This window comes from Biomphalaria glabrata, chromosome 5 (assembly GCF_947242115.1).
Source record: "Biomphalaria glabrata chromosome 5, xgBioGlab47.1, whole genome shotgun sequence".
NCBI classification, from domain to species: domain Eukaryota; kingdom Metazoa; phylum Mollusca; class Gastropoda; family Planorbidae; genus Biomphalaria; species Biomphalaria glabrata.
Genome location: NC_074715.1, coordinates 42,941,600 through 42,966,030, shown reverse-complemented (window position 1 = coordinate 42,966,030; position 24,431 = coordinate 42,941,600). Strand labels below are relative to the sequence as shown.

Genomic DNA, 24,431 nt, shown 5'->3' with positions numbered 1-24,431 from the left:
AAGTAGATGTGTGAGACAGTCAACACAAAGTAACGTTGATGGCTGCCTGGTCGTGCGGTTTGCGCGCTGGACTGTCGTTCAGATTTATCGATGGTCCAGGGTTCAAACCCTGCCCGCTCCCATCCCCCGTCGTCCTGCGGGAGGTTTGGACTAGGAAGTAATTATCTTCAACTCTGAAGGAACATCCGAAACATGTAAAACAAACAAAACATTTAACGTAGTCCTAAGCAGATGTGTGAGACAGACATACAGTTACGTAGTCCTAAGTAGGTGTGTGAGACAGTCAACATACAGTTACGTATTCCTAAGTAGATGTGTGAGACAGTCAACACACAGTAACGTAGTCCTAAGTAGATGTGTGAGACAGTCAACACACAGTAACGTAGTCCTAAGTAGATGTGTGAGACAGTCAACACACAGTAACGTAGTCCTAAGCAGATGTGTGAGACAGACATACAGTTACGTAGTCCTAACATACAGTTACGTAGTCCTAAGTAGATGTGTGAGACAGTCAACACACAGTTACGTAGTCCTAAGTAGATGTGTGAGACAGTCAACACACAGTTACGTAGTCCTAAGTAGATGTGTGAGACAGTCAACACACAGTTACGTAGTCCTAAGTAGATGTGTGAGACAGTCAACACACAGTTACGTAGTCCTAAGCAGATGTGTGAGACAGTCAACACACAGTTACGTAGTCCTAAGTAGATGTGTGAGACAGTCAACACACAGTTACGTAGTCCTAAGTAGATGTGTGAGACAGTCAACACACAGTTACGTAGTCCTACGCTGAAAGACTTGCACCCATCCTTGATCTTTGGAATTGAAGACATCACCAATGTTAATTAACAAACAAACACATTTAATCATGTTATGCTCAATAATCAAACATACTTTTGTGGTCAATAAAAAAAAACAACAACCTTTGATGACTTTAATTTTCTAAAGTAAAACTCACAGGTAGCTGAGGGAAAGTGGCGTTAGAGGCCCTGGTGTCCTAGAAGACGGTTAGTTCTGACTGCATGTACTTTCCTGTCAAATAAACAAAAACATAGATCTAAGTATTCTTTCATGATATTAGAAAGCTGAAAGACTTGTATTAACTTCATTCAAATATTGGACTGCGAGTCAGCCTACAAGTGTTTCAAACAATGTAGTCCTCTTGCTTAGTTGTGTACAAACCGTCTATCTACACTTTCTAGGAAAGCACAAAACGTCCTTCAAAGTATTTCAGATTTTGATCTTTTGTAAAATTTTATTTCGACAATATCCATTCGCTGAACGCGCGCCTAACAATGTATTTCAAATCGCCGCGATAAAGAAATGACAATTACTCTCGGACACAAAGTGAAATCAATAATTTACCAACAAGCACGATAAAGTTGTTTTCATTTACTAGCGACAATGTCACAAAGGGAATTCACCCAAAGATTCTTTACATCTAAAATATGAAACTTTTTTTTTGTACCGGAATCGCAGACGATTGTGTGTGACGTCAAAGCGTTATCCAATCAATTTCTTTCCTTTTTTTAAAAAACTTTTAGAGAAAAGAAAAAAAAGTTTGACCTTGGCATTAGTTGTCCGCCATTAGTTGTTGAACTAGATTTCTGCTAGTTGTTTAAAGCGATCAATGGATTGTTTCCGGGTCATAGGTCAGCTAACATAGTGTCGGAGCTCTGTTTAATCGTAGTCAAACAGTTTTGAAGAAAAAGATGATTCGCAAGTTGGTAAATGTTAAATGAGTGACCGTCACATCGTGTTTTCTGCGCTCTGGACTATCGTCTCGATGTTTCCGGGTTCAAACCCTGGTAGCCACCATTCCACATCGTCCTGAAGGAGATTCCAACTAGACTGTAATAATCTTCAGTTCTAATAGAACGTGCGATCAATGGAAAACAAATAAAACTAAAAAAGAGACATTTCCGAGGCTAAGTCTTCCAACACAATAACTTGCTAGATCAACAAGTTCTACAATTTGTTTCTCTTTAACGAACAAGTCATCCAAATTAGGGGAAAAAACGTTTGTTAAAATTTGCTACATTAAGAAATCATAAAACCAAAACATTTCCGATCAAACAGCATTCCTGTCTCCTACTTTCATTGTCTCCCCTTTTACATTCGTCAAAGAAGACGCAGAGCTGCCCCCCGTAAGCACTATGATGATCAACTCAGGCGCCATGCCTCCCTCACAGGCACAGAGGACAGTAGCTAGCAGCAGATGGCCTAAGAGAAAGTTGGAGAGTTCTCACAAAAGCCACGGGACACACCTATCAGGCCTAAAGAAACTTGTTGAGGAGCAGAAGACGAAAAGAAAAGACAACAAATAAAGCGCCAGAAGAAAACTTTTTTGTTTCCTACTTGTGGACAAATATGCAGGTGGCAACTGGGTTTGTGTGGTCCTGGGAGACATTGCATCCTTCATCTTCAGAGTCGAAACACACATTGCCATGAATTCATTCGCTCTTTCCTCGTACCTCAATTCACTTCTCTTTCCTTCCTATCCTTAACTATGTTAAGACTCGAGTCTAAAGCCCCCTCCATAAGCCCCCTTCAAAAAGCCCCCCTTCATAAGCCCACACTCATTCATTTATGCCATCAGATAATAAGATCATTTAAATGCTTCCTTAGTAAAAAAAAAAATTGACTAGAGACTAGAGACTAATGTCCCCGTTACTAAAGTGCTGTTGGTTAACGTTTACTCCTTGCTAAATATGAACGAGACGATCAATTAGCCGTTACTAACAATGGATCTCCTTGGTTCGTTGGACCAAACTTCATGGGGTTTGCTCGATTTCGTTGGTTCTACATTTCTTTTTCTTATATTCCTCCATAGACATTCCCGAGTCAAAATACAGGAAATTGAAATTAAACTATACGAAAAAAATAACAACAAGTTGGTTTTTCAGCGATGACGCTTAACTGCAAATAATTTTTGAAGGCGAGGAGATTATTTTTAAAAAAGCTTAAATAAACAAAGACTGATTCTTTTATTTACAGTACATAATGTAGGATCTCCTCGAGTTCCGAAGTTTGGATATTTGCAACAACCTGAGCTAGAGAATAAAAGTCGTTTTTATTCAATTTAACCGCTGCGGTTTTGATTGTGAAAATGGCATTGTTGTTTTATTTACACTGTAAGTAGTTACAGTTTAAATTTTCTTTTTTTTGTTTTCGACCACCTCACGTGAGGTGTGAGTGTTGAGTCGTTCAGTCAGAGCCTTTGTTCATATAGGCCCCTATTATAGATTACTTAAATATAGAATCTAAGTGGCACCATTGAAGACTAGGATCTAGGGCACTAGACTATATAATTATTGTAAGAGTCAAGTACTGCAAATTGTGCTTTGATTCATTGCTGAGAAAATAAAAAAAAACATGACTTTTATTTTACTGTTAATAGATTATGTGTGCGCTTGAAACGGCTGAGGAATCCTTGTAGGAGTTAAAAGCATGAATCAGAATATTTCCAAACTTCCAACTTTTCGCTGATAAGTTTTGGTTGACATCCTACAAAAGAAATCGCCTACAAAATAAAATGTCAATGCATTTCACGTGATGACTGTATTAAAAATATTGTTCCTTTATGTATAAAGTCTTTATTCAAATCACACAACTATCTACACATTTATGTTAACCAAGCTTTTTGTGAGCTTTGGGCGTTATTCGTTGTTCATCAGCACTCTCCTAAGTCGAAAATACAAATTTTGATACGGATTTGATTGATCCAGAAAACTTTTACTTAAATATCATATCAGATTTCTAGAAAGAGTGTTAATGATTTCTATTTGAATTATGGCTCGTGACGTCATAGATACCTCGTGCAGCCCAAAACTTTTCACTTACAAATCACAAGTTTGAAATTTCAAAACGTTACAGAAACTGACGTCATAACGTGTCCAGATTAAGCAAAGAGTAGACATTAAAGAAATAAAGTCTTTTTGGTTTCCCGTTCGGATCTACTAGTGACTAGTCAAAATACTTTTTTTTCATTCATTTCTAGACTCTGGTGTAGCCTGTGGATAATCCTTTAAAACCTAGCCCTTGAGAGTGGCGTGTACAAACATAAAACAAGATCACACTGCGACTTGCTGGAATGGAACTTGATTTCTATTTTTAGAAACTACTTCTCACATGATTCGACTAATTTAAAAACACAAACTCGTGAAGAACCGGCTTAAGAGAAAAGTAGACTATTATTTCGGATTTTCTGTTTCAATAAATTTACATGTCAAATAAGTAAAAGTCCTTTCCATGATCTCTGGGGCATTAAGGGAAGAAGATTAAAGTCTCATTGCTTCATTGGCTAGGTTTAACTTTCATTTTCCATAAAGATGAGATTTACCTCACTAGGGGAGTGAAGATGTGATAAAAAGACATCGGCTTGTGTGTAAAGCCGAACGCGTTGCTATCAATTCTGAAACCCATAGTACATTGATATAAAGCTGACAATTTAGTGATCTTAAGTCTCACATCTTGAAGGACCTAGTCCTCTAGTTACATGATATTATTTGCACTTATGTCTCCTGATGGTACATGCACTATCAGTTACCACAATGAAAACAAAATTGAATTGCGAAATATTAAATGTCATTTGATATATAACTATGTAGCAACCCATTCACAATCCCACTGAAAAGCTGACGTGAGTTATCATTGTGTTCTACAAAGGGAAGTTGTAACGTTACAACGTCTCTTATTATTACCTGAATGTATGTCGTCATGGAGATCCCGAAATACACAATAACCTGTCTAACTTTTGCTCGTTAACTTTTTCCAAAGATTATATAAAGTCAGTCCGTCTGTCTGTCTGTCTGGGTGGCAGTATTCTTTTACACGTTTTCCCACTTCCCATTCTGTGATCAAGTTGAAAATGTGCACCATTGTTGGCGATGACAATACAGGAAACAACCGCAAAATGACGAATTATCTAATTAGTTAGTGGTTATCAATTAATTTTGTTTATATAGAAAAAGGGAAATAAATTTGCAGTACGATACAATGGCAGTAATTGGGTGGTTCATTCCCTTATGTAAGCTTTGCTTTTAAAAAAATAGTTTTTATATTTTGCTTTTTTGTGCTCAGGTTGACAAACACAAGACACTATTAGAGCCACAAACAATAGGCACTGTCACAAACGTAGGAACTGTGAGAGCCACGAAAGTAGGCACTGTAAAAGTAACAGCATAGGCAAAGTCACAAGCATATACAGCATTAGAGCCGCAGTTACGAACGTAGACACTGTAAGAGTCACGGACATAGGTACTGTGATAGTCACGAACGTAGGCACTGTAAGACCCGCGAACGTAGGCACTGTGGTAGTCACGAACGTATGCACTGTAAGAGTCACGAACGTAATAGTCACAAACATAGACACTATTAAAATCACAAATATAGGTACAGTGACAAACGCAGGCACTGTAAGAGTCACAAACATAGACACTATTAGAATCACAAATATAGGTACAGTGACAAACGCAGGCACTGTAAGAGTCACAAACATACACATTATTAGAATCACAAATATAGGTACAATGACAAACGCAGGCACTGTAAGAGTCACAAACATAGACACTATTAGAATAAAAAATATAGGTACAGTGACAAACGCAGGCACTGTAAGAGTCACAAACATAGACACTATTAGAATCACTAGTATAGGTACAGTCACAAACGCAGGCACTGTAAGAGTCACAAACATAGCCACTATAAGAATCACAAACATAAACACTATCAGAGTTACAAACATAGATACTATATCCTGTTCTGATGTTATGTAGAATCATTAGTGAAGATATTACTCTTTTTTTTTTTTAAATGTCTGTCTACAATAGTTCAACAATTTGTCTCATTTCACGTTCTTCCAAAATTTCTCCATAACAAAGTTTAGAAATAAAATCTTTTCCCTACAAAACGCCGAGGGAGAACTAGCCTGGTAGCAAATTGCTTCAAAGAATTCCCATGTGGATAGAATGCGCTGGTGCCTGTTTCCGGAATATATGTCTTGTCCCGAGTCTAATGATCCGAGTGTGCCGGTGTTATGGGAAGTCAGGTTCACGTCAGATTCTTGGAATGGTCTGTTTAAACAAGATTATTGGAAAAGTGTCAAATAATATGGGAGAAAAAGTAAAGTTTTGAAAGTAAAAAAAAAAAAAAAAAAGGTTTATACAAGTTATACAACTACGTACTTATAGACATTCGCCATGTTTTTTTTTTTTTAGGTAACAATCTTATTTATAAATCAAAATTAGCCCTTAACATTATGTTGAATGAGCGTATAATGATAGGAATCTTGAAATGGCTGCGAACCAAATTATCATAATTGTATTATCTCAATTCTCATATCATTTTAACTCTGGCTACATTTTCTTGACCAATCTATTACAGCAATGTTTAGTAGCCTTTATTGTTTACTGGTCAGAATGGGAGATTACATTAAAGCTGTTTTTTTCTGTGGTACTATTATGACACCTAAAAGGTCATTTTACTTCTTTCGAGTCTCGTAGATGTACAACCAAAAACACAAACATTTGGCCAATGTCAATTAACAGCACTGCTGGTCTTTTAGGCTACAACATAAGCTATTGCTAAATGACCCCCCCCCCCACACACACACACACTAACTAGGAGGCTCTCAAAAGTTTTTTTTTACCAGGGAGAGTTGCAAACATTAAAATAAAAGAGAAGGAAAAATTGCTTTATTTTGATTACAGCGGGGCCCGATATCTCAAATAGCTTAGGGTCTTATCAATTCTAAATCCGGATCTAATGAACAGTTACTTCCATTTCACAATGTTAGAGGTAAATCTAATTGACTGCAATTACAGGAACAACGCCTATATCTAGTGAGTTAGGAGACACTTTACCTAATACTTAAGAAAACAAGATTACAAAGACAGTTTGTGTGGAAACACAAACTCAAAATCGGCCCCCGAAGTGGTCCACCCAGGCAGGCTTCAATATTTTCAGAAAGAACATCCAAATGAAATTATATTAAAGAAAAATGAGAGATAAGAATGGAGAAAGAAGGTTGACAGATCTTGTGTAGTGCCCCAACGGTACAGCAGATCAAAGGATAGGTGCAAGTGAATGCAAAGTTAGATGTGAACCTGGCCTAACTAGTTCCCCTTTCAGACCTTGTGGTCTATAGGGCAGATGATGTAAAGTTCATCTGTTTTTGTGGCCTACGGTTAACGAGGGTGTCATGTAGCCAGCACAACGACCAACCGCCTTTACTTTTCCCCAACTAATATCAGGTACCCATTGGAGCTGGGTGGACTCAGAGGCGCCTAAGGATTCCGAAGTTGAAAATCCCAGTCTTCACCAGGATTCGAACCCGGGCCCCCGGTTTAGAAGCCAAGCGCTTTACCGCTCAGCTACCGCGCCTCTACTGGCCTAACTGAAGTCTTATAATTGATGTAATTGTTTTGAAAAGGCCCAATCTCTTACCTCTATATCGGATTTGAGATTAAAGTTCACGAAAATGAAGTTTACAAGATTACTATTCGTTTTAAATTAGGTCTAACTTATAATGCATACTAATTAGCTTTTTCTCTTTAAAAAACTGCTTGCATAACTGATTTAAAAAATTAGATTTTTCGCTTTCAGAAAAAAAAAAGTAGCCGTTGCATCAGAACTTTGAATGGTCTAAAATATTGTGATGTCGGATTTTCAATATCTTTTCTAGTTTACGAGATCTAAACGGGACGGACGGACAGACGGACAGACGGTCAGACGAACTGACGGACAGACATTTCTCACAAAACTAATAACGTCTTTCCCCCTTTCGGGGGCCGCTAAAAAAACGTTTCCAGTCATTTTAAGTACCAATTTTACGGAAAAATCTTTAGGGTACATTTTGATTAACCTTATCGCCAGTCGGGGGCTTGGCGGCTAAGCTGTAAAGCGTTTTGTGATGAATAATTCGGGGATTTTTAGGACGCCCTTGAGTCCACCCAACTCTAAAAGGTAGATAAAGATGAACGTTACGACATACCATAGGGCCAGTTAGAAAAAGATGATCATTACGACAGACCATAGGGCCAGGTAGAAAAAGATGATCATTACGACAGACCATAGGGCCAGGTAGAAAAAGATGATCATTACGACAGACCATAGAGCCAGGTAGAAAAAGATGATCATTACGACAGTCGTCGAGGTAGAAAAAGATGATCATTACGACAGACCATAGAGCCAGGTAGAAAAAGATGATCATTACGACAGTCGTTCAGGTAGAAAAAGATGATCATTACGACAGACCATAGGGCCAGGTAGAAGGTTTTTCATGTCATTAAAAACAAAACTGAGTTTCTGCGTTTCGAGCTACTTAGCAGATGTCTCTAGAGTCACTTCTCTACATTGTCAACAAGACAGGCTAATCTCGACAGTTTTCATTCAAGGCAGATGACGTCATTACGCTCAAGAAGATCGCCTGTTTGAAATCACGTGACCACTTCCGTGTAGGCCTGGTCTGAAGTGTCAAGGAAATCAAGCTGACGTCACGTAAAACGTTGTTTCCGCTCTGCTAAGAAATGAAACAACAACAAAGAAACAAACAGGCAAACACGAACACACACACACACAAAGAACTGCTGTTTTTCTGGAACTGATTCTTCAAAAAAAAAAAAAACCATTAACGATGACGTCATACAAAAAGTCTGACGTCAGCGCCGAAGCTTTGGAGGGCTTAACTTGTTGTCAATTCAATTCTAAACACTTCTGACTCTGTGACATCGAATAATCGTGTCTAACAATTAGCTCAATATTGAGCGGAAAGATGAGCTGAAACACGTCCCTTGAACTGCGCAGGGCCGGCTCTTGCAAGCTGCGGGTCCTGCTGCACCACTGGGTTGAACTAATGATGAACTATGCCCACCCCTCATTTTGGTCAAACCTAGTGAGCGCCGCCTATGGCGGACTGAAACTTACCTGATATGCTTCTAATCCTCCTTTCTCCCAACTAAAGATACAAATCTTTTTTTTTTCTGCCACGTGACCTGGGAATGCAAGTTTTCTTCTGATCTGTAATGAATGTGTTGTCATGAACTGACACAGTAAGCACACAGTCACAAGTCGGGGAAACTTATGAAAAGACAGGGGGAAGTAACATAGCATAAGGCAAATACTAAGCGAACTTTGTTTAGGCTGACTCTCTTCAATATAAACAACTTACAGCTACAATTAGCTTTTCTCGACCTCAATCGAATAGCAATATGTAAAATTAGAAAAAAATACTTTACAAAATACAAAGCTTAAATGAAGGAAAGAACCGCATAACTACAGCATATATCTCAATACTGCAAGATTTATTTCCCTTTCTATAATAAAAAAAAGTACCACTAATTAATTAATTAACTAATTTGTTAATTTTTTGATTGATTCGTGTATTGTCTTACACTATGAATGATTGTGTGAAGTTTCAACTTGATGACAGAATGCATGACGCGTAGGACGTAATCACCTTCGTTTTTGAAGTAACGTCTGTATTATATAAGATAAGATAAGATCCGAGAATAGGAAGTGAAAGAAATAACGTGTACAAAATTTGTACCAGACAGACAGACGGACAGAACTTTGTAAAAACAACGGTCCCAATTTACTCTCAAGAGTCCTCCTCATCCAGCGTCAGATTTAGTGAAATTAATAAATATATTAATATATTGATATTATTGGATATTTACTTAGAGCACAGTTGATGAGTTAGGTCAGCTGGTATCGAAGATGTTATTGTCATGTTCATAATATAGAATTGGCATAATTTCCTTTTAGCACAAGTTCTATATTCTCTCATTGATAAGTACATACAAAAACAATCGCAATGTGAAAAGTTGTTATTCTATCAATATGTTATTACTTTTAAGGTGTTGTTCATTGTGGCAATTAATTCTCCATATTAATGTCACTAAAATGTCCAGTGGTCATCCTACACAACAATGCTTAATTAGAATAGTTATCTTAACAGAAGACTCACTTTATAAGAACGATAAGTTTCATTTGGTATCGCTAGAAGAAAATGCGTCAACTTATTTCTTTCTATACAAGACTGTTACCTGGTACTACAAGTCTAATACAAGACTGTTCCCTGGTACTACAAGTCTAATACAAGACTTAATGATCGACTGGGCCCAATTTGCCCTTTGGGGGAGATAAATAGACTTTTTGCTAATCGAGTCACTGGGTGATGTAATACCTGGGGGATAGAGATTTTTTCACAGTGTGTCTGTGTGTTTGTGTCGTCTTCCCTCCCCTCTCCCTCCTTTAATTGGATTTTTTGGGAACATGTCTTCTAAAATAACAGTAGCCCGTTTTATAAAGTAATAGCCTACTAATGTAGTGATGTTTTAGTCGCGTAATGTTTTATTTTATTATGACATTCTGAGCTTAACATGGAGCAAGTGCTTGTTTATTATAGACACTATAGACTATTTACCTACTACAATAGTAACACGATTGACTGATAAAGTAAGGAGAGGAGAGAATTACATTTCAAATAGACTTTAGTCAGTGGCGTAGCTAGGGTGGAGGAAGGAAGGGGGGAGAATTAGAAAATCCCCCGGGCCCCCACTTAATGGGGGGGGGGGGCCAAATGAGAGTTTTTTACATTGAAAATTAAATATTACGCCCCCCCCCCGGGGCCCACAAACGCTGGAAAATTCCAAGCTACGCCCCTGACTTTAGTCAGTGTTGCTGGAAACACAAACATACAAAAATAAAATAAAATAAATATAATATGTATAGAGAGAGAGAGAGAGAGAGAGAGAGAGAGAGAGAAAGAGTGAACACCCCCAACCCACCAAATGTTTCTCTACACTCAAAACTTTTCATTAAGCATACCGTGTAGGTTCTCAATATTTATTTTGTAATCAACTTTAATGGCGTTCTTATTGATTGGTAATGTCAAGGACAATTGAGTTCTTATGTATGTCATGAAGTCGATGTATATATAAATATTACGCAACAATAGTGAAATAGTTTAGAGGTGACAGTAATTATATCGGAAGTGTTTACAAGATTACAGATTATTTAGTGTTGGATATATCATTGACATCGTATTATATTTATACACAACAAGGCATTTGTCACTCTAAATCTAATCAGTTATCTCTGTCTCTTTATATCTGTCTTTACGCCTGTCTTATTTCTTTAGACAACTCTATCTTTACATCTTTATCTCCGTCTTTAGCTTTTATCTCTTATGTCTGTCTTTATCTCTTTATCTTTGTCTTTATAATGTTTTCTATGTTTTTACCTCTTATCTCTTTATCTCAGTGTCATTATCTGTCTTTACCTCTTATCTCTTTGTCTTTCTCTCTACCTCTGTTTCTGAATATCTCTATGTTTCTGTGCCTTTATCTTTTTCTTTATATCTGTCTTTGTCTTGCTTTCCTTATCTTTCTCTGTCTCCGCATTTGTCTTTCTCTATTTCTCTGTCTTTCGCTGTGTTTCTGTATATGTCTTTCTCTTTCTCTCTTTCTGTCTTTCTCTCTTTCATTGTTTCTCACTTATTTTCTTTTTTCTCCGTCTCTCTCTCTCTCTCTCTCCCTCTCTCTCTCTCTATTTCTCCCAATCTCTAGCGCAACTAAAATTTCTCTCCAATCTACTGTTATACATTTTGGATGGTAGTTTGGTGATCTGGTATGCCTTCTACACTGTCGTCTCAATTGGTCAATGGCAGACCTGCTGGACGTTTGGACTGCAATGTAAAAAAAATCCATTTTTAAAGGAACATCCGAAACAAACAATTGCTGTTCCCAAACAGTGACCTACTCGCGTAGTTCCTTGTTCCTTCTACACTTCATTTTATTCTTTCACTCTTTCTGTTCTCTTTCACGTCTCTCCCCCATTCCTTCCGTCTCTCTCTCTCTCTTTCTCTCTAACTCTCTTCTCTCTTTTTCTCTCTAACTCTCTTCTCTCTTTTTCTCTCTATCCTATATACAATCCATAAAACATACTTGTTATTAAAGTCTAAACAATCCGTTCCTGTGCCAAAGCTGTTACACGCACTTCATTATTAATTCCTAATGTACACACACACACATGCACGCTTGTGTACCCATACATTCCAAAATATAAACAGTATCACACAACACATACACGCGTAAACATACACACACACACACACACACACACATATAACATATGCCATTTACTGCCTAGCTATATCAGGACCCCAATCATGTGACACACATATCTGGCCACGCCCACTTTCTAATAACAATGATAACTGAGCCCGCGCTGTAAGAGCCAAGTGAATATAATTTGAGAAAAACAAAATCGATGCTGGCAGTTTTGTTAAGTCCTCATGATTACCCAATAACCCAGTAACTTGGCAGACAGGAGGGTTTAAATTTAGTTAGCTAGTAACCTAGTGACATTCTAGTCACCCAGCTGCTAGTTATGTCAATAAGTCAGGGGATGGTGGAGGAGCGTACTTATCTGTGACGTAATGAGGAAAATATATATGGCAACAGATGATCCTTGTTACTGTTTAAACTCGTAATCTTATAGATTATCTATCTATCTATCTATCTATCTATCTATCTATCTATCTATCTATCTATCTATCTATCTATCTATCTATCTGCTGCCTGTATGGCTGCCTGGTCGTGCGGTTTGCGCGCTGGACTGTCGTTCAGATTTATCGATGGTCCTGGGTTCAAACTCTGCCCGCTCCCATCCCCCGTCGTCCTGCGGGAGGTTTGGACTAGGAAGTAATTATCTTCAACTCTGAAGGAACATCCGAAACATGTAAAACATTTTACAAACATCTATCTATCTATCTATCTATCTATCTATCTATCTATCTATCTATCTATCTATCTATCTATCTATCTATCTATCTATCTATCTATCTATCTATCTATCTATCTATCTATCTCACGTTCTTTTTCTTTCTGCTCTCTATCTCTCTCATGTCGAAGTGCTTTAATAGTTTCGATCTTTCTTGAATACAACTATACTGCAATGCACAATCACATCATAAACATTGCTCATAGTGAGAACACCACGCCCCCAGAAATAGCTAGATTCTAGTAGTTACCTTAAAAGATAAGTAAAGTTTCCTTTCAGATTATGCGGTCCATAGGGCAGATGATGTAAAGGTCATCTGCTTCTGTGGCCCACGGTTAACGAGGGTGTTATGTGGCCAGCCTCTACTTTTCCCCAACTAATGTCAGGTACCTATAAGAGCTGGATGCACTCAGAGGTGCAGTAAAGATTCTGAAATTAAAAATCCAGGATTCAAACCCGGGACATCTGGTTCGGAAGCCAAGCGCTTTACCACTAAGCCACCACGCCTCCTTAGTAAAATGTAAAAAAAAAGTTATCAATTTGCAGAACGTAAATAAGGTTTTTGGCTGCATATTTATTCCAGACGACATTGTCTCTAAGTTTTACCATGGTTTTACTAAGTAGACTAGAAACATTAATTAAAACCAAAATTGAACATGACTTCCAATGATGGAGATTCTTTCTTGCTCTGTCTTGGTCAAAAAGAATACACATACAGTTGACAAGTTAGAAGTTCGTAAGTTGTATATTTAATATTAAGTTAGGTCTGTGGAGGCGCGGTGGCTAAGCGGTAAAGCGCTTGGCTTCCGAAATGGGTTCTGGGGTTCGAATCCTGTAGAAGACTGGGATTTTTAATTTCGGTATCTTAGTGCGCCTCTGAGTCCACCAAGCTATAATGGGTACCAGACATTAGTTGGGGAAAGCAAATGCGGTTGGTCGTTGTGCTGGCCAAATGACACCCTCGTTAGCTGTAGGCCACAGAAACAGATGACCTTTACATCATCTACCCTATGGAGCACAAGGTCTGAGAAGGAACTTTTTTTCTTTTTTTACTTCTGTGGATTTGGTTTTGAAATTAAAATCATTTTCCGTTTTCCAGCTTAGCTTTCTGTGTATATACATTCTAGGATTTAAAATTAAAATTATTTAACTCTCCAATCATTGAGGAGGATTTTATTTTCTTCACCAATTCTAATATATCCGGTTACGCTAAGAATCTTATATTTATTTCATTATATATTCTCACAACTATAATCACCCCACTACACACACACACTAGGCGTTTTTCTAAATTATATTCTCCGGTGTCAACAAGACATTACAACATTTCAGACAATATAGAGCTAGTTTGTTTAATATCGCAAAATGTATTTCTAAAGAAAAGCGTTCAGATTGGACTGTTGGCGAATGATCTGGAACAGATAGGTTACATTGAACTGTTGGCGAATGATCTGGAACAAATAGGTTACATTGAACTTATTGGCGAATGATCTGGAACAGATAGGTTACATTGAACTGTTGGCGAATGATCTGGAACAGATAGGTTACATTGAACTGTTGGTGAATGATCTGGAACAGATAGGTTACATTGAACTTATTGGCGAATGATCTGGAACAGATAGGTTACATTGAACTTATTGGCGAATGATCTGGAACAGATAGGTTACATTGAACTGTTGGCGAATGATCTGGAACAGATAGGTTACATTGAACTGTTGGCGAATGATCTGGAACAGATAGGTTACATTGAACTGTTGGCGAATGATCTGGAACAGATAGGTTACATTGAACTGTTGGCGAATGATCAGGAACAGATAGGTTACATTGAACTGTTGGCGAATGATCTGGAACAGATAGGTTACATTAAACTGTTGGCGAATGATCTGGAACAGATAGGTTACATTGAACTGTTGGCGAATGATCTGGAACAGATAGGTTACATTGAACTGTTGGAACTAATATGTGACACTCTTTTTGTTATTCTCTTGAACTTTTTTGTTCTGGCTTGAAGGAAATCAACACGAGAGACAATCGAGTTGAAACTTTCCCCTTGTGGTCTTTTCATTCACCCTAACACTCCCCGCTCTTCCCTTAAGTTCATCCCCCACAGTCTTACTAACATCGGCGCCCTGGCTCTCTTTCAGCCCTCCAGCAGGATATGAAGGGAAATTGACGTTCCTAGAGTAAAGACCGAATCACTGGCCACCATGACGTCAGCCACACGTTCTTTCGCCCTCTTGCGGTCCATTCTAGCACTTTCCAAGTTGTAGAGTTAAAAACAAAAACACTTTTTTATCGAACCTAAAGAAACAAAACAAGAAAACAAAACTTGGTCAAGCTTGTTGATTATGACGCTGTGGGGGTCACAAAAATAAGTAGCCAGAAAATGAATGTGAGTGCAGAGGCGGCTTCGCAGTAAAATGTTTGTTGTAAAATGTTTTACATGTTTCGGATGTTCCTTCAGAGTTGAAGATAGTTTACTTCCTAGTCCAAACCTCCCGCAGGACGACGGGGGATGGGAGCGGGCAGGATTTGAACCCTCGACCATCGATAAATCCGAACGACAGTCCAGCGCGCAAACCTCACGACCAGGCAGCCAGTAGACACCCTTGTGTCATATACGAAGCCAAACCATTACTCTAATCCAGAGGTTCTCAAACTTTTTGTACTCCGGGATCCTTTTATATAGCCTAGCCCGAATGTGAAATATGGGAATCTGTTCAAACATTGTTTTAAGTTCCTACCTTTTTTGGTTGTTTTAATAAGCTGCTCCTGTATTAGTGTGGATTCACTTGTGATTGGGATCTGAGTTTGTTCATGCGGTTAGGGTTCAACACTCAGTCGGGAATAGCCATGTGATTTAGGTCGTCATAGAACAGTACGTAGCCTAATAAACAGGGCCGGCCATAGGCCACTGCAACTTATGCGGCCTCAGATGGCCCCGCTCTTTCATAAGCCACGCGCTAATTATAGAAGTAAATTATTAAATTAAACCATTATAACCGCGGCTTCCTGATTTTCTAGGAGCTTCTGAAAATATCCCGAAAACTCATAAAAATCTCGTTAAAGATAGACAAAAATTGTCATTTTGGGATGTCATTCAATATAGAAAATGCAATTCCTACGAGCGATTAAAAAAAACGGCATTGTCAGCTTTTATTTTAATAAAAATGTAATGCAAAGACGAATTTATTTTCTAATTTAAAATATTGATTTTTACTTATTATCCTTATCCTTATCCAGACTGGGCCCCGCGCAATACGTTTCGCATAGGGCCCCGCCATTGATAGGGCCAGATTATTTGATCCGATAAACTGGCTTTTAGCGAGAAGTTACTTTAGTTGTATTTAATTTTCATCTTTCTGCGGACCCCTGCTCAAATCCAAAATATCATTCCAAGAGCGAGTGCTAGATTTACCTAAAGGTAATACAAGCTTTAGTTTAGTAATAAAAAAAAATGTGCCAGGAATACTTTCTATCATTTTGAAGAAAAAGCAAAGAAAAAATTGCCACAAGTTCTTTCCAAGCGGACCCAGATCTCAAATATGTGAGGGCCTTGTGAAGTCTAAATCCAGTTCTGCCTAGAACATTCACCGTAATTGATATCTATATGCAGAAAGACTTTGATAATAATAGAGTAACAAGTCCTTCTTTAGGACAAATCCACTAATGCAGTGCATATTGGTGCGATACATGAGAACTATAAGATACTATCTAATTAGACTAAGCGTGATTAATCAAGAAGATCTTTTTTTTCTTTAATCCAGCACATCAAGCAGAGAGAACGTTTCTGACAACACATTGCGAGCTTTACAAAGATACGAAACTATCAACTCTGATATCTTCTCAGATCCAAGCTCCTATTCCTTTGACATTCCCCAAACACCGAGGAAAACAGTCGATTTCAGGTAATACATTTGAAATTATTCAACTCTTATCTAACCAAAAATAATGACAATTCGAATGTAACATAAACAAAACAAAAAACAAAGAAAAGGCAATCGCAGATTACACTGTAATACAAACATTAGCTGCTAGCATAATCTATATCTATTGAAATATTAATTCGGCTAAAGAAGCTAGTTTTAACTTATGTACTGGCGTACTATTTCATTCCCACCATGCTTATATGACTTCCTGTTTTGTGTCAGACTTCCAGATCGTGTTAGCGAACAGGAAGGCGCCACGGAGACAACTAACTTCCGGTCTGATTTTCCAAAAGGTATTTCTAGGTTTTATTGCATTCATAGACATATTTTGATTATTTCAATACATTGGGTAAACAGTAAACTAGGGGGCCGAAAATGGGAAAGGGGGGGGGGGCGTGAACCTCAAAACTCACTTGACTACGCCCATGGAATTTCGTGACTGTAGTTTTGCTTTACATTTTTTTTTGTAGTGGAGGGAGGATTTCACCTCAACCCCTTCCCAAACTCACATACCTGGCTACGCCGTGGGCTGGGGGAAGTTGAACCTCAAAACTCCCTTCCAATTAAAAAAAACCTTTTAAAATACTAATTATTAACAAACTCCACTCTTTTTTTTTCCTGGGGGAGGGGTGATTTTATTTCAGAAAAAAGGTTAAACCCCAACCTCCCTCCTCCCTGCTACGCCCATGAGTAAAGTCACTAAACTGAGAGACACTTCAATCAGAAGACTAAAAATTAAGGTAGCGATAATACATTAGACATTGAACCATAACCTACAAATACAAAACACAACTTAACACAAAAAAGATCCATGCACAAAGATAAAGGTACAAACGTTATTCCGTATGCTAGGACTAATTCGTACAAGTGTTCCTTCTTCTTTAGTACCATTAGAGCATTGAGCGGGTTGCCTAAATTAGCCCGTAATATCAATGACTTAAGAGATTTTAAGTCTCTAATTAAGACACAACTAGATTAATACATGGATACGCTTAGGACGTAACTATCTTCTCTTTTGATGGAGCGTCTGTAAGTTATAAGATAAGTTCACGCATTAGTTTTTGCATACCTTTCAAACTAGAAAATGCCGACCACGTCCTCCAAAACTGCTCTCTCTACCAAGAGGCCCGTATAAGACATTGGCCCCAAATCACCCCAATAGAAAGAAAACTAAATGGAGAGCTCCCTGATTTGGAAACCACTGCGCAGTTCATCTCATGTATTGGTCTAGTCATATGAACACTCCAACATAACAATGAGAACGATGAAGAAGAAGAAGAAAACTACAAATGTCATCAGCACGTCCTTTCTTCTGTACACCAGATACACCAAACTGCTGGCTTCAGAGTTATCTTCCGTAGATGACAATCTCCAATATCTTTTATAGAATGATTTTTGAACACGTCTTTTATTTCTTTTCTGAGGGTGTCATGTGTTACAATGTGGAAGTATCAAATTAAAACTCTACACCACTACAAGAAACGAATATATAATTTAGAATTACAAAAACAAAAACAGAAAAAAAAAACAGTTACATAAAAATCATTAACCCAATAAAATATGAAACATTTAACCAGTAGGACATACAAAATATCCCACTAGGACATACTACATTAGCCCAGTAGGACATACAATTTTAGCACAGAATATACAACATTAACCCAGTAAGACATACAACATTAGCCCAGTAGGACATACATTAGCCCACTAGGACATACAACATTAGCCCACAAGGACATACAACATAAGCCCAACAAAGCAATTTAGAGCGATAAGAATTGTTTGTTTATTGTACTCTACATCCTGGACCAAACCTCCCGCAGTATGGCGGGGAATGTTGGCGGGAGGGTTTCGATCCCTGGACCATCGAGACAACAGTCCAGAGCACTTATAGAACGACCATTGATTATGTCGGGAATGTACACGCTTTGACAGCTTGTTGCAAAATTCTTTTTAAAAAGGTTGTTGTGGCATAAAACAATCCCACGGAATGCTGGATGTACTGTTGTGTACTCCTGTACGGAGTGTAAGGGTTAAACTGACTTGGAAGAAACTGATGTACTTCAAAGTTCATTCTGGAGATTTCTCAACATTTTTACTTATGACTTTTTCTATGAAAGAAGACGGTTAATAAAATATCAATATATTTTGGAGCAAGGAATTTCAGAGTAGGCAAAAAATTTAAGCCATCCGACTACCAGTCAACTCATGCTCCATCAGTCAATTCAGGCTCCATCAGTCAACTCATGCTCCATCAGTCAACTCAGGCTCCATCAGTCCACTCATGCTCCATCAGTCAACTCATGCTCCATCAGTCAATTCATGCTCCATCAGTCAACTCATGCTTAACCAGTCAACTCATGCTCCATCAGTCAATTCATGCTCCATCAGTCAATTCATGCTCCATCAGTCAACTCATGCTTAACCAGTCAACTCATTCTCCATCAGTCAATTCATGCTCCATCAGTCAACTCATGCTCCATCAGTCAATTCATGCTCCATCAGTCAACTCATGCTTAACCAGTCAACTCGTGCTTAATCAGTCAACTCATGCTTAACCAGTCAACTCATGCTCCACCACCAGAATAACGTTTAATTCACCGGCCATTGCATTCTCCAATAGTCATTGCATTCTCAAATAGTCATTGTATTCTCAAATAGTCATTGCATTCTCTAATAGTCATTGCATTCTCCAATAGTCATTGCATTCTCTAATAGTCATTGCATTCTCAAATAGTCATTGCATTCTCTAATAGTCATTGCATTCTCAAATAGTCATTGCATTCTCCAATAGTCATTGCATTCTCTAATAGTCATTGCATTCTCAAATAGTCATTGCATTCTCAAATAGTCATTGCATTCTCCAATAGTCATTGCATTCTCAAATAGTCATTGCATTCTCCAATAGTCATTGCATTCTCCAATAGTCATTGCATTCTCCAATAGTCATTGAATTCTCAAATAGTAATTGCATTCTCCAATAGTCATTGCATTCTCAAATAGTCATTGCATTCTCCAATAGTCATTGCATTCTCAAATAGTCATTGCATTCTCTAATAGTCATTGCATTCTCTAATAGTCATTGCATTCTCCAATAGTCATTGCATTCTCCAATAGTCATTGCATTCTCCAATAGTCATTGCATTCTCAAATAGTCATTGCATTCTCAAATAGTCATTGCATTCTCCAATAGTCATTGCATTCTCTAATAGTCATTGCATTCTCCAATAGTCATTGCATTCTCAAATAGTCATTGCATTCTCAAATAGTCATTGCATTCTCAAATAGTCATTGCATTCTCTAATAGTCATTGCATTCTCAAATAGTCATTGCATTCTCAAATAGTCATTGCATTCTCCAATAGTCATTGCATTCTCAAATAGTCATTGCATTCTCTAATAGTCATTGCATTCTCAAATAGTCATTGCATTCTCTAATAGTCATTGCATTCTCCAATAGTCATTGCATTCTCCAATAGTCATTGCATTCTCCAATAGTCATTGCATTCTCAAATAGTCATTGTATTCTCCAATAGTCATTGCATTCTCCAATAGTCATTGCATTCTCCAATAGTCATTGTATTCTCCAATAGTCATTGCATTCTCCAATAGTCATTGCATTCTCCAGTAGTCATTGCATTCTCAAATAGTCATTGCATTCTCCAGTAGTCATTGCATTCTCCAATAGTCATTGCATTCTCAAATAGTCATTGTATTCTCAAATAGTCATTGTATTCTCCAATAGTCATTGCATTCTCCAATAGTCATTGCATTCTCCAATAGTCATTGTATTCTCCAATAGTCATTGCATTCTCCAATAGTCATTGCATTCTCCAGTAGTCATTGCATTCTCCAATAGTCATTGCATTCTCAAATAGTCATTGTATTCTCAAATAGTCATTGCATTCTCCAATAGTCATTGCATTCTCCAATAGTCATTGTATTCTCTAATAGTCATTGTATTCTCCAATAGTCATTGCATTCTCCAATAGTCATTGCATTCTCCAATAGTCATTGCATTCTCCAATAGTCATTGCATTCTCAAATAGTCATTGTATTCTCCAATAGTCATTGCATTCTCCAATAGTCATTGCATTCTCCAATAGTCATTGTATTCTCCAATAGTCATTGCATTCTCCAATAGTCATTGCATTCTCCAATAGTCATTGCATTCTCAAATAGTCATTGCATTCTCAAATAGTCATTGTATTCTCCAATAGTCATTGCATTCTCAAATAGTCATTGCATTCTCAAATAGTCATTGCATTCTCAAATAGTCATTGTATTCTCCAATAGTCATTGCATTCTCAAATAGTCATTGCATTCTCAAATAGTCATTGTATTCTCCAATAGTCATTGCATTCTCAAATAGTCATTGTATTCTCCAATAGTCATTGCATTCTCCAATAGTCATTGCATTCTCCAATAGTCATTGCATTCTCCAATAGTCATTGCATTCTCCAATAGTCATTGCATTCTCCAATAGTCATTGTATTCTCCAATAGTCATTGCATTCTCCAATAGTCATTGCATTCTCCAATAGTCATTGCATTCTCCAATAGTCATTGCATTCTCCAATAGTCATTGCATTCTCCAATAGTCATTGCATTCTCCAATAGTCATTGTATTCTCCAATAGTCATTGCATTCTCCAATAGTCATTGCATTCTCAAATAGTCATTGCATTCTCAAATAGTCATTGTATTCTCCAATAGTCATTGCATTCTCCAATAGTCATTGCATTCTCCAATAGTCATTGCATTCTCAAATAGTCATTGTATTCTCCAATAGTCATTGTATTCTCCAATAGTCATTGCATTCTCAAATAGTCATTGTATTCTCAAATAGTCATTGCATTCTCCAATAGTCATTGCATTCTCCAATAGTCATTGTATTCTCAAATAGTCATTGCATTCTCCAATAGTCATTGCATTCTCCAATAGTCATTGTATTCTCCAATAGTCATTGCATTCTCCAATAGTCATTGCATTCTCCAATAGTCATTGCATTCTCCAATAGTCATTGCATTCTCAAATAGTCATTGTATTCTCAAATAGTCATTGCATTCTCAAATAGTCATTGTATTCTCAAATAGTCATTGCATTCTCAAATAGTCATTGCATTCTCCAATAGTCATTGCATTCTCAAATAGTCATTGTATTCTCCAATAGTCATTGCATTCTCCAATAGTCATTGCATTCTCAAATAGTCATTGCATTCTCCAATAGTCATTGTAGTCATTGCATTCTCCAATAGTCATTGCATTCTCCAATAGTCATTGTATTCTCCAATAGTCATTGCATTCTCCAATAGTCATTGCATTCTCCAATAGTCATTGCATTCTCCAATAGTCATTGCATTCTCAAATAGTCATTGTATTCTCCAATAGTCATTGCATTCTCCAATAGTCATTGCATTCTCCAATAGTCATTGCATTCTCCAATAGTCATTGCATTCTCCAATAGTCATTGCATTCTCAAATAGTCATTGCATTCTCCAATAGTCATTGCATTCTCCAATAGTCATTGTATTCTCCAATAGTCATTGTATTCTCCAATAGTCATTGCATTCAACAATAGTCAAGACATTATCCAATAGTCAAGACATTATAAAGTAGTCATTGCATTCTCGAATAGTCATTGTATTCTCCAATAGTCAAGGCATTCTTCAATTAACAAAGCATTCTTCAACATTCAAGCATTCTCCGATAGTTGTATTCCCCAACGTTTAACACATTCTCCAACAATTAAGCATTCCCCAACAATCAATGCATTCTCCGATGGTCCATGCATTCAAAAGTCAACCCATTCCCCAATGGTCTGCGCATTCTCCAAAAGTTAACATTGGCTTCACCAGTTAACGTATGCTTCGTCAATTAACATTGGCTTCACAGGTGACAAAAACTGAAATGCAAAACTTTGCTTCCATAATGATATGATTCTGTCAATTGACTGTACTAGTTCATTCATTTTTCCGTCACGTTCCTCTGATGTTTTGTTTTAAAGTGAAAGTGAAACGACACTTAACACAATGTAGGACAGTTAAGAAAAAACAAAAACTAGTATTTATGTCAGCACAACTACGAATCAAAATTAAGGTGAAGAGTTGTTAATGTACAATCATATTCGTCTGTCTTTCATTACTCAGACTAGAAAACTCCTTATTAAAAACATGACCGATGTATGGGAAGACTGCAAGGCACTAATTAAACCTGTTTCAAGTAATTAAAGCTAACTTGTGGTTTTCCTGATGTCATTAGATGATGACATTTGATGATTAAAGAATCCGAAGTTTAATTTTTTTAAAATTAATTGAAAGCTGCTTCTTAATTCTTTAAACCAACAATCCTGAGCACAAACCTGACCAATGGCAGGAGAAGAAAGGGTTGATAAGTTCTGAAAAATGTGTGTTTGTCACAATGTGAATATTTATTTGACCTACTTATGGAACTGCACCCCTCAACCACGTAGTGCAATTAGGCTGCGTATGATTACCAAGGTTATGTAGATAGATAGATTTCATTGTCATTATCTATAGCCGATGTTAAAGCCTCAAAAAGTTCAAAGGTTACGTGTATAATGTTTGCCAGTACGTAAACCAAAAGTCTATGTTCATTGTTATTGCAGCAGTCAGCTTAGAACTAATAATAGCCTAGAGAGATAATAATAAAATAACAACGGGCCCCTTTTAATCAACGCAAGGTTGTTGTTGTTGTTGTTTGTTTTTTTTGCCCTCTCTTCGAATGGATTGAAAATATTTTGGGGAGCCCAAGCTAGTGGGGACCTAAGCTAGTTGTGGCCCTAAGCTAGTAGGGGCCCTAAGTTAGTGGGGGCCCTAAGCTATAGCTTGTGTTTTACTTTACCTATCCTTTAGTCTATATTAAAAAAATATTTTTTTATTCTAATCACATAAAAATTCTTTGACGTCATACACAAACTATATTGCTTTTTGTTAGAGTGACAGTTAATGTTAGAAAGTCTGTGTTTTGATTGAATACCGGTCTTCCAATTCTCATGTCTTTCTCCAGTGAACACAAGCAGACGTTGGAGCTCGTGTTTTTTGTTGTGTTTCTCAACGCAATCCCACAAACCCACACGGTTATGTCCCCTCCAGCGACACTTGCTTCCCTTTGCCTAGCAACGCATGACGCACACAGCCGGAGTCATCTCCCCATTACTTCAGATAGTTTTCCAATTGCTTTGAAATATCTATTTTCAATCTATCGGATTTGCTAATAAGCTGGGATTCCGTTCGGTTGTTAGATGAAATGTCACAACCACATGAGCGTCGCATTACGAAATGGTTGAAATATAGAAAGACAGCTTTTGTGACAATCCACAAATTGATGAATGACCTGCATGTTCTAAAAATTGTAATATTGAGATAGTCTGATTATGCTGTGGTCTGTAAGTTTGATTATGTTGTGGTCTGTAAGTCTGATTTTGTTGTGGTCTGTAAGAAAACATTCAACACAAAGCTTTTTTAAAACACAGCGATGTCATTTTGATTCAACATTGGGCGATGTCACTTTAAACCCAGATTGGGCGATATCTCTCTAGACCTAGATTGAACACAAAAAAGGGGGGCGATGTCACTTTTTAAAAATAGCTTTTATATAGCGCAACTTTCCTGCTTTTATAGCATTCTCAGAGCATTATCGTCCGATCCCATTCGTGGACCAGTGGGAGGAGGGGGTGGTCTCTTTTAGGCGCCTAGAG

General features: G+C 37.5%; 1 protein-coding gene and 1 long non-coding RNA gene across 2 annotated transcripts in view; both read left to right on the top strand.

Annotated features, from left to right (window-relative positions):
* Nucleotides 1-24,431, top strand: part of LOC106059560 (uncharacterized) — a 92,631-nt gene that overhangs the window by 51,403 nt on the left and 16,797 nt on the right. Inside the window, exons 4-5 of the mRNA XM_056028925.1 lie at nt 16,554-16,694; nt 16,938-17,008. Of these exons, the coding sequence (XP_055884900.1) occupies nt 16,554-16,694; nt 16,938-17,008 (212 nt within the window). The remainder of the gene's footprint in view (nt 1-16,553; nt 16,695-16,937; nt 17,009-24,431) is intronic.
* On the top strand, nt 14,178-14,733 carry LOC106059568 (uncharacterized). The gene is made up of 3 exons (XR_008777884.1): nt 14,178-14,250; nt 14,291-14,368; nt 14,449-14,733. It is a non-coding gene; the product is annotated as an uncharacterized LOC106059568 (long non-coding RNA).